The sequence below is a fragment of the Oncorhynchus mykiss genome, chromosome 8, assembly GCF_013265735.2.
Source record: "Oncorhynchus mykiss isolate Arlee chromosome 8, USDA_OmykA_1.1, whole genome shotgun sequence".
Classification (NCBI taxonomy): domain Eukaryota; kingdom Metazoa; phylum Chordata; class Actinopteri; order Salmoniformes; family Salmonidae; genus Oncorhynchus; species Oncorhynchus mykiss.
Genome location: NC_048572.1, coordinates 12626300 through 12638331, shown reverse-complemented (window position 1 = coordinate 12638331; position 12032 = coordinate 12626300). Strand labels below are relative to the sequence as shown.

Sequence of the window (12032 nt, the reverse complement as noted above, 5' to 3'; positions counted from 1 at the left end):
GTTAACGCGCTCGCTCTCTCACCCTCCCTGATGGTGCCGAGAGCCTCACTCTGCTGACTCACACAGGCAGATATTGGGCCACTCGGAGGAAATGGGATTTGATGTTAATGTATCGCCCACACAGCTCTCTGCTTCTTCCTCCTCCACCACCACCACGGCTGTGTATCAGCCACACAGCTCGCTGCCTTCTCCACCACCACCGCTGTGTATCAGCCACACAGCTCGCTGCCTTCTCCTCCACCACCACCACGGCTGTGTATCAGCCACACAGCTCGCTGCCTTCTCCTCCACCACCACCATGGCTGTGTATCAGCCACACAGCTCGCTGCCTTCTCCACCACCTCCGCTGTGTATCAGCCACACAGCTCTCTGCTTCTTCCTCCTCCACCACCACCATGGCTGTGTATCAGCCACACAGCTCGCTGCCTTCTCCACCACCTCCGCTGTGTATCAGCCACACAGCTCTCTGCTTCTTCCTCCTCCACCACCACCACGGCTGTGTATCAGCCACACAGCTCGCTGCCTTCTCCACCACCTCCGCTGTGTATCAGCCACACAGCTCTCTGCTTCTTCCTCCTCCACCACCACCACGGCTGTGTATCAGCCACACAGCTCGCTGCCTTCTCCTCCACCACCACCACGGCTGTGTATCAGCCACACAGCTCGCTGCCTTCTCCTCCTTCTCCACCACGGCTGTGTATCAGCCACACAGCTCTCTGCTTCTTCCTCCTCCACCACCACCACGGCTGTGTATCAGCCACACAGCTTGCTGCCTTCTCCACCACCTCCGCTGTGTATCAGCCACACAGCTCGCTGCCTTCTCCACCACCTCTGCTGTGTATCAGCCACACAGCTTGCTGCCTTCTCCACCACCTCCGCTGTGTATCAGCCACACAGCTCGCTGCCTTCTCCACCACCTCTGCTGTGTATCAGCCACACAGCTTGCTGCCTTCTCCACCACCTCTGCTGTGTATCAGCCACACAGCTTGCTGCCTTCTCCACCACCTCTGCTGTGTATCAGCCACACAGCTTGCTGCCTTCTCCACCACCTCCGCTGTGTATCAGCCACACAGCTTGCTGCCTTCTCCACCACCTCTGCTGTGTATCAGCCACACAGCTTGCTGCCTTCTCCACCACCACGGCTGTGTATCAGCCACACAGCTTGCTGCCTTCTCCACCACCTCTGCTGTGTATCAGCCACACAGCTTGCTGCCTTCTCCACCACCTCTGCTGTGTATCAGCCACACAGCTTGCTGCCTTCTCCACCACCTCTGCTGTGTATCAGCCACACAGCTTGCTGCCTTCTCCACCACCTCCGCTGTGTATCAGCCACACAGCTTGCTGCCTTCTCCACCACCTCCGCTGTGTATCAGCCACACAGCTCGCTGCCTTCTCCACCACCTCCGCTGTGTATCAGCCACACAGCTCGCTGCCTTCTCCTCCACCGCTGTGTATCAGCCACACAGCACGCTGCCTTCTCCTTCTCCTCCACCGCTGTGTATCAGCCACACAGCTCGCTCCACCTCTACCACCGCTGTGTATCGGCCCCTCTATGTCACCCGGGGTAATTAAAGACAGTCGCACAACAACAGAATGTGTAAACCCAGAGCCAATGACTGCCGAGTTTCTCGCTGGTGGCTTGGCCTGTTCAGCCTATTCAAGCCACTCAACCAAAGCATGGTCGCCAATCTGATAACTGCTGTTAAACGGGCTGATGTGGAAATGCAGGGGAAACGTTGTTGTCTTAATGGCCGCTTGTACAAGGTACAGGGATGACAACGCATGCGGCAGTTAGTTGATGACTCGCTTGGTGCTATGCCTTTTGGTTTTTGATAAGCTGTGTATGGGATTTTCCCGTGCTCAGTGACTAATCACAGGTGTCCATTAACCCAGGAACCTCCTGATTGGTTAAGAGCATGGCCTGACTAGCCTCATTGTCAGGGAGACCTTTGTCCCTGTGTGCATCCCACTTCCTCTATTCGTGCATTACTCCCTATGGACTCTGGTCTAATGTAGTGCACTCTATAGGGAATAGGGTGCCATTTGAGATGGACACCCTGTGTATGCTCCCTCTAACTGTTTACAACATCCAGGCTACTGCGATGTGGTATCAAATGAATGGCTGTGCTGTCATTACAGTATTGTTTGTCACTGCGTTACAGGGAGGTAGTGATAACTTGGCACCACGCCTGTTTCGGATCTGGCGGCAAACTCGGCTGCTCGGCTTTCACTGTGCCGAGAACCAGATCCCTGTTACCATCATGGAGATTGGAACACTGTTGGCCTGATACAAAATGTTCAACACTGCCCAGGCAGGAATAGATGTTCTGTTGAACAGCATCAGAACTCTGCTTTCATTATGTCTGTGTTCATCTTAGCAAAGTTTTGAAACAGCAGAGTTGTCCAAGTGCAGTTAAGTGATTTAGTCTGAAAGACCTGCGGAAATTGACAATGGCACGTTGTGTTATCTAATCCAAGTTTATCATTTTAAAAGGCTCATTGATCATTAGAAAACACTTTTGCAATGATGTTAGCACAGCTGAAAACTGTTGGTCTGATTAAAAAAGCAATAAAACTGGCCTTCTTTAGACTCGTTGAGTATCTGGAGCATCAGCATTTATGGGTTCAGCTACAGGCTCAAAATGGCCAGAAACAAAGATCTTTCTTCTGAAACTCATCAGTCTATCATTGTTCTGAGAAATGAAGGCTATTCTATGCGAGAAATTGCCAAGAAACTGAAGATCTCATACAACGCTGTGTACTACTCCCTTCACAGAACAGCGCAAACTGACTCTAACCAGAATAGAAAGATTGGGAGGCCCCGGTGCACAACTGAGCAAGAGGACAAGTACATTATAGTGTCTAGTTTAAGAAAGACGCCTCGCAAGTCCTCAATTGGCAGCTTCATTAAATAGTACCCGCAAAACACCAGCCTCAACGTCAACAGTGAAGAGGCGACTCCGGAGTGCTGGCCTTCTCAGCAGAGTTCCTCTGTCGAGTGTCTGTTCTTTTGCCCATCTTAATCTTTACTTTTTATTGGCCAGTCTGAGATGTGGCTTTTTCTTTGCAACTCTGCCTAGAAGGCCAGCATCCCGGAGTCACCTCTTCACTGACGTTGAGACTCTCCAACACACACGCACGCATTCTCCAGCACACACGCACGCATTCTCCAGCACACACGCACACATTCTCCAGCACACACGCACGCATTCTCCAGCACACACGCACGCATTCTCCAGCACACATGCAAACAGTCTCCAACACACACGCAAGCAGTCTCCAACACACACACACACGCACACGCAGTCTCCAACACACACACACACGCACACGCAGTCTCCAACACATACACACACGCACACGCAGTCTCCAACACACACGCACACGCAGTCTCCAAGACACGCACACAAGCACACACACGCAGTCTCCAACGCACACACACGCACACAGTCTCCGACAGTCACACACAAAGGCTACAAACAGGCTGCATCTGTATTTGTAGGCCATTGCAGCCTTATGTCACAGATCAGAGGCTCGGCTTGAGCGATGAGGTTTATCCTCAGATAATCACCTGGACCATGTCACTGCCCACCTCGCCTGCTAGCTCTGTCCGCCCTGTGATGCCATGGCTCTGTGTCTGAAAAGCTTACTTAATCCTCAAATCCTTGTCTCCTCGCTTCCTCAATTTCTCTAAGCTCATTGGAGGAGTAGATCTGAGGGAGGGACTATGGATCCTCCCCTCCAATGAGCTTTGAAGAGGAACTAAGGAAACAAGGACGGAGGATCAAGGATGTGACGGCTAGTAAGGTTTTCATACACGGCCTGTGTCTGGGCCAGACGTTCCTCTCCTTATGGTTTCAACCCCCCTCAGCCTCTCTCGTCCCCTCTCACAGCCTAAGGATGCACAGCCCACTCTGACAGACAGACATACACACAGACACACCCCTTAGTCACTTACTCTCTCTCCCTCCAATCTGTCATCCCTCTTTCTCTCTCTTCCCTTCTGTCTCTTCATCTCCTGCCTCTCTCCCCTGTCCATATCATCCTCACTGTCTGCCTGTGATGCTCATTCATGTCCTAACTCTCTCTATCTCCGCCTGTGCAGGTAGTAAACCCAAAGGCCTACAGTGGGTGGTGGATGTGACCATAGCGTACCCCAAAGCCAGGCCCATGGACATCCAGACGTGGATCTTTGGCTACAGACCCCCCACGGTCACACATGTACACTACAGGTAATGACTGACCCCAACTATACTGACACCTCTCTCTTTATCTCTGTACCTCTCTCACCCTCTTAGTCTCTATCCAAGGCTGGGCTGCGTTGTGTTGGCTTTATGGCTCGGCCAGGTTGTTGGGCTTTAGGGCTCGGCCAGGTTGTTGGGCTTTAGGGCTCGGCCAGGTTGTTGGGCTTTAGGGCTCGGCCAGGTTGTTGGGCTTTAGGGCTCGGCCAGGTTGTTGGGCTTTAGGGCTCGGCCAGGTTGTTGGGCTTTAGGGCTCGGCCAGGTTGAGATCCATATCTTGGTCTGGCCCTCTTCATCATAGAAAATATAATAAGGACATGTTATGGCTCTTGTTCAGATCTTGTAATTATGGATTCATTCTGAGGAAGATTGGCGATGGGAAGTATAGCAGTTGTTTTTCAGGCTATTTTGGGGTTTTGTGCGCTGATCTTCTGTTCTTTTGTACATAATGTTACCTCCATCGTTTCCTACGACCGTAAACAGATTCAGAACAGCGATCACTGACCTTGATTTGGATTAATATTTCTACTTCAATAAAACGGCGGCACAGGACATACTGCTCACCCCTGACCAGGCCCTAATCCCCCTACACTAGGATAATAAAGAGACGGCGATATAGAGGCCGACGTGCTGGTGCCCTGATCAAACTACGGCGGAGAGTAAATGATCCACCTCCACCCTCTGTTTAATTAGCACATTTACAATCACCTGAGAACAAACTGGACGAGCTCCGTTCGAGACTATTCTATCAACGAGACCTGAAGAACTGTAATATCCTATGTTTCTCGGAAACTTCAAGCCTATCAACTCCCAAGATTAGGCTGGCAATACTATAGTGCCTATAAGAAAATCCAATTGTCAAAGGTATATAAAATACAAATGGTATAGAGAAATAGTGCTACAATAACTACAACCTAAAACTTCTTACCTGGGAATATTGAAGACTCATGTTAAAAGGAACCACCAGCTTTCATATGTTCTCATGTTCTGAGCAAGGAACTTAAATGTTAGCTTTTTTACATGGCACATATTGCAATTTTACTTTCTTCTCCAACACTTTGTTTTTGCATTGTTTAAACCAAATTGAACATGTTTCATTATTTATTTGAGAATAAATAGATTTTATTTATGTATTATATTAAGTTAAAATAAGTGTTCGTTCATTATTGTTGTAATCATCATTATTACAAATATATATATATACAGTGCATTGCAAAAATATTCGGCCCCCTTGAACTTTGGGACCTTTTGCCACATTTCAGGCTTCAAACATAAAGATATAAAACTGTATTTTTTTGTGAAGAATCAACAACAAGTGGGACACAACATGAAGTGGAACGACATTTATTGGATATTTCAAACTTTTTTAACAAATCAAAAACTGAAAAATTGGGCGTGCAAAATTATTCAGCCCCTTTACTTTCAGTGCAGCAAACTCTCTCCAGAAGTTCAGTGAGGATCTCTGAATTTTCCAATGTTGACCTAAATGACTAATGATGATAAATACAATCCATCTGTGTGTAATCAAGTCTCCGTATAAAAGCACCTGCACTGTGATAGTCTCAGAGGTCCGTTAAAAGCGCAGAGAGCATCATGAAGAACAAGGAACACACCAGGCAGGTCCGAGATACTGTTGTGAAGAAGTTTTAAAGCCGGATTTGGATACAAAAAGATTTCCCAAGCTTTAAACATCCCAAGGAGCACTGTGCAAGCGATAATATTGAAATGGAAGGAGTATCAGACCACTGCAAATCTACCAAGACCTGGCCGTCCCTCTAAACTTTCAGCTCATACAAGGAGAAGACTGATCAGAGATGCAGCCAAGAGGCCAATGATCACTCTGGATGAACTGCAGAGATCTACAGCTGAGGTGGGAGACTCTGTCCATAGGACAACAATCAGTTGTATATTGCACAAATCTGGCCTTTATGGAAGAGTGGCAAGAAGAAAGCCATTTCTTAAAGATATCCATAAAAAGTGTTGTTTAAAGTTTGCCACAAGCCACCTGGGAGACACACCAAACATGTGGAAGAAGGTGCTCTGGTCAGATGAAACCAAAATTGAACTTTTTGGTAACAATGCAAGACGTTATGTTTGGCATAAAAGCAACACAGCTCATCACCCTGAACACACCATCCCCACTGTCAAACATGGTGGTGGCAGCATCATGGTTTGGGCCTGCTTTTCTTCAGCAGGGACAGGGAAGATGGTTAAAATTGATGGGAAGATGGATGGAGCCAAATACAGGACCATTCTGGAAGAAAACCTGATGGAGTCTGCAAAAGACCTGAGACTGGGACGGAGATTTGTCTTCCAACAAGACAATGATCCAAAACATAAAGCAAAATCTACAATGGAATGGTTCAAAAATAAACATATCCAGGTGTTAGAATGGCCAAGTCAAAGTCCAGACCTGAATCCAATCGAGAATCTGTGGAAAGAACTGAAAACTGCTTTTCACAAATGCTCTCCATCCAACCTCACTGAGCTTGAGCTGTTTTGCAAGGAGGAATGGGAAAACATTTCAGTCTCTCGATGTGCAAAACTGATAGAGACATACCCCAAGCGACTTACAGCTGTAATCGCAGCAAAAGGTGGCGCTACAAAGTATTAACTTAAGGGGGATGAATAATTTTGCACGCCCAATTTTTCAGTTTTTGATTTGTTAAAAAAGTTTGAAATATCCAATAAATGTCGTTCCACTTCATGATTGTGTCCCACTTGTTGTTGATTCTTCACAAAAAAATACCGTTTTATATCTTTATGTTTGAAGCCTGAAATGTGGCAAAAGGTCGCAAAGTTCAAGGGGGCCGAATACTTTCGCAATGCACTGTGTAATATATAAATAAAAGTTGGCTTATTAAATCGGTATCAGCTTTTTTTGGTCCTCCAATAATCGGTTTCGGTATCAGAGTTGAAAAATCATAATTGGTGGAACTCTAGTGCATACATATCCCAACCAAAGGCCATGGATTACAGGCAACATCTGCACTGAGCTAAAGGCTAAAGCTGCCGCTTTCAAGTAGCGGGACTCTAACCCGGACGCTTGTAAGAAATCACGCTACGCCCTCCAATGAACCATCAAACAGGCAATGCGTCAATACAGGACTAAGATCGTACTACACCGTACTACACCGGCTCCGACGCTCGTTGGATGTGGCAGGGCTTGCAAACTATTACAGACTACAAAGGGAAGCACAGTCGCGAGCTGCCCAGTGGCACAAGCCTATCAGACAAGCTAAATGCCTTCTATGCTCGCTTTGAGGCAAGCAATACTGAACCATGCGTGAGAGCACCAGCTATTCCGGATGACTGTGATCACGCTCTCCGTAGCCGATGTAAGACATTTAAACAGGTTAATATTCACTAGGCAGCAGGGCCAGAAAGATTACCAGGACGCATACGCAAAGTATGCACTGATCAGCTGGCTAGTGTTTACACTGACATTTTCAATCTCTCCCTGACCCAGTCTGTAATACCAACATGTTTCAAGCAGACCACCATTGTCCCCGTGCCCAAGAACGCCATGGTAACCTGTCTAAATGACTATCTCCCCACAGCACTCACATCTGTACCCATTAAATACTTTGAAAGTCATAACTCACATTATAACCATCATTACATTCATCCTGGACCCACTCCAATTCACATACCACCCCAACAAATCCACAGATGACGCAATTTCTATTGCACTCCACACTGCCCTTTCCCACCTGGACAAAAGGAAAACCTATGTGAGAATGCTGTTAATTTGACTACAGCTCAGCGTTCAACACCATATTGCCCTCCAAACTCATCACTATGCTAAGGACCCTGGGACTGAACACTTCCCTTTGCAACTGGATCCTGGACTTTCTGATGTGACACCTCCATGTCGGCAACAACACATATGCACGGTGACCCTCAACACTGGGGCCCCTCAGGGTTATGTGCTTAGTCCCCTCCTGTACTCTCTGTTCACCCACGGCTACGTGGTTGCGCACAACTCCAACACCATCAAGTTTGCCGATGACACAACGGTGGTAGGCCTGGTCACTGATGACGATGAGGCGGCCTATAGGGAGGAGGTCAGAGACCTGGCAGTGTGGCTTGTTGGAGCTGATTGTTGTGTACAGGAAACGGCGGGCCGAGCACTCCCCCTTTCACGTCGACAGGGCTGTAGTGGAGCAGGTCGTGAGCTTCAAGTTCCTCTGTGTCCACATCACTAAGGATCTGTCATGGTCAAAACACACCAACGCAGTCGACAATGCCTCTTTTTCCACAGAAGGCTGAAAATATTTGGTGTGGGCCCTCAGATCCTCAAAGTTCTACTGCAGCACCATTGAGAGCTGGCTGCATCACTGCTTCGTATGGCAACTGCTTGGCATCCAACCGCAAGGCACCACAGAGGGTAGTGCTTACGGCCCAGTACATCACTGGGGCCGAGCTCCTTGCCATCCAGGACCTTTATACCAGGCGGTGTCAGAGGAAGGCCCTAAAAATTGTCAGACTCCAGCCACCCTAGTCATAGATTGTTCTCTGTACTACTGCACTCTGGAACCAACGGTACCATGAAAAGTTTCTACCCCCAAGCTATGACTGCTAAATAGTTAACAAAATAGCTACCCTGACTAACTAAACTAAGTCAAACTAAACTTTTTCAGGACTTTCAAAGATAATTCGTAAAAATCCAAATAACTTCACAGATCTCCATTGTTAAGGGTTTAAACACTGTTTGCCATGCTTGTTCAATGAACCATAAACAATTGATGAACATGCACCTGTGGAACGGTCGTTAAGACACTAGCAGCTTACTAGCAGTAGGCAATTAAGGTCACATTTATGAAACCGTAGGACACTAAAAGAGGCCCTTCTACTGACTCTGAAAAACACCAAAAGAAAGACGCCCAGGGGCCCTGCTCATCTGCGTGAACGTGCCTTAGGCATGCTGCAAGGAGACATGAGGACTGCAGATGTGGCCAGGGCAATAAATTGCAATGTCCGTACTCTGAGACGACTAAAACAGTACCTGTACTGTACTCTGGAGCGGGATCGATTTGGATGTAGAGGATCTGTCATGGTCTGGGGGGGCGTGTCACAGCATCATCGGACTGAGCTTGTTGTCATTGCAGGCAATCTCAACGCTGTGCGTTACAGGAACGACATCTCACAGCAAGAACTGGCAAATATGGTGCAGTCCATGAGGAGAAGATGCACTGCAGTACTTAATGCAGCTGGTGGCCACAGATACTGACTTACTTTTGATTTGGACTCTGTCACCCCCCCCCCCCCCCCCCTTTGTTCAGGGACACATCATTCCATTTCTGTTAGTTGCATGTCTGTGGAACTTGTTCAGTTTATGTCTCAGTTGTTGAATCTTGTTATGTTCATACAAATATTTACACATGTTAAGTTTGCTGAAAATAAACGCAGTTGACAGTGAGAGGACGTTTCTTTTTTTGCTGAGTTTATTTAGCTATCTGCAATGACCATTTTTGCACTAACTTTTTTGACTTACGCTCCTGCTACTGTTTACTGTGTCACTTTATTCAAAGTTTTATATGTACATATCTACCTCAATGACCTTGTACCCCTGCACTTTTACTCTGTACTGGTATCCCTTGTTTATAGCCAAGTTATTGTTACTCATTATGTATCTATTACTACTTTTATTATTACGAGTTTTACTTTTCTATTATTTCTCTTGTCTTTCTCTCTGCATTGTTGGGAAAGACTCGTAAGTACGCTTTTCACTATTAGTCCACACCTGTTGTTTACAAAGTATGGGACAAATAACATTTGATTTGATTAATTAGGCAGAGGCTGGTTGCTGTAGCTTTCCCCCACACACACTCTCTGCCTCTGCTGTGTACAGTAAGATTTGCATGTCCTTCCCCTCAGCAGTTTCTATTAGGGATGTGCCAAAAATATATATTTTTTCTTAATGTTTTAAACTACCATTAAAGTGTGCACAATGCAGAATATGGTCCTATTACATATGGTGGTCCTCATTCGCGAGCATTGTCTCCTGCAACTTGTCTTGTGCGTTACGGTACAGCGTTGTCCAATCAAATCCAATTGTTGCGTTAGGGATGAGGATGATGATGACCTGTTAGTTTTGTGTTAACTGCACTGTGATGTGGATTTTGTTTTGTTACGTGAATATCCCAATTTTGTTTTAACATGTGTTAAACAATGTTCACACTTGTAGTTTCTATTCTTATCATTCTCCAGCCATTCTGATTAAAGACGACTCCACAAGACTCTAAAGGCCTTCAAAAAGAATCCATCCACTTATTTGTGTTACTTTCCCAAAATAGTGAAAACATACATTTTGAGGAAAATATTGAAAACCACTCCCCCTGCATGCTTGCTGAAACAAATGGACCACCCCCTACCCCATTTATGCCATTCATGAGGATACCTGCACCACCTACGTAAATGTGCTGTTGTCCAGTAAATCACCTGATAAATTAGGTGACAAGGTGCCTGGAGTGCCACTAATGGATCACTGCTAATTAGCAAAGTAGGGACATTGAGACGTTGTGACTCCATAGTAACCCCTATTCATGTGACATACTGTCCAGACGGAAGTACGGAGGGGCCGCCCTAGCTGCGGTACGGAGGGGCCGCCCTAGCTGCGGTACGGAGGGGCCGCCCTAGCTGCGGTACGGAGGGGCCGCCCTAGCTGCGGGACGGAGGAGCCGCCCTAGCTGCAATACGGAGGAGCCGCCCTAGCTGCAATACGGAGGAGCCGCCCTAACTTCTGTGCAGACAGAGAGGACTTTGAACCTACTTTACAGCCATTACACTGATAGTGCTGTACGCAACATAAAGCAGCTACTTAAAAGGTAGCGAAATAGCCTCAGTCAGAAGCCTACAGTTGGTGTGGCACTGTTAGGAATTCCCCCACTCCCATCCACAGGGCTCTGGTCAAAAGTAGTGCACTATATTGGGAATGGGGGGCCATTTGGGAACCACAACCCATTAAAGTACGCTATAGCCTCATGTCAACCTGGAATTAAAGGGATAGCGCTGAACAGGAGACTTTAAGATATTACACTAGGACTGCATAGATCACTCCCTGGTTAAGGCATTATGGTGAGGCCTAAAGCCAAGGCTGTTAAAAAAGCTGTTTCTGTCACTATGTTGCCGCTCTACAGCTATTCATTAAAGGAGATCGCACACACACACACACACACACACACACACTCTTTCGCTCTCTCGCTCACACACACTCACTCACTCCCAGCCAAGTTCAGTCCATTCCTCTGACAGCGTTCATCTCCTCAGGTTCCCTTAGCTGCTTTTCCCTTGATATTACTGCACTGATTAGAGTACAAACAAACGTGTTTGTGTGTGAGCGCGTGTTTGTGTTTGAGGGTGCATACACACACACATTAATAAGGCAGGAGTGCACACTTGGCATGCACTTCGCTTTAGTTCTCTCCGATCTAGGCTCAGCTGTGTAGGTGACTCCAGCCTCCTCACACCGACGGCTTCTCATAAGGTGGATGGCTTACCATATACGTTTCGTATGACTTTCACTTTGATTAGTCTTATTTTCCGACGGCATCACAATGATCTCTATGATTTATATCAAGGGTTGACTTTGTACAGCCCTGTCATTCTAGAGGCATTCTCTTTCGGCTCTCCTGCCCACTCCACCGTTCACTGCATCCAAGATTGTGTTTGTTCAAAAACAGTCAGTTTGGTCCGAATTAACATGACCCAGTGCTCCAGCCAGTCCGGCACGGACCTCCTCCCTCTGGTCTCTGAGGGCTATGATGCTGACATCCGGGTGATCTGTGT

General features: G+C 47.1%; 1 protein-coding gene across 1 annotated transcript in view; it reads left to right on the top strand.

The window, feature by feature from the left end:
• The window catches only part of lpgat1 (lysophosphatidylglycerol acyltransferase 1), an 81445-nt gene that overhangs the window by 58992 nt on the left and 10421 nt on the right, over nucleotides 1-12032 (top strand). Inside the window, exon 6 of the mRNA XM_036984801.1 lies at nucleotides 4106-4232. Coding sequence (XP_036840696.1) covers nucleotides 4106-4232 — 127 coding nt within the window. The remainder of the gene's footprint in view (nucleotides 1-4105; nucleotides 4233-12032) is intronic.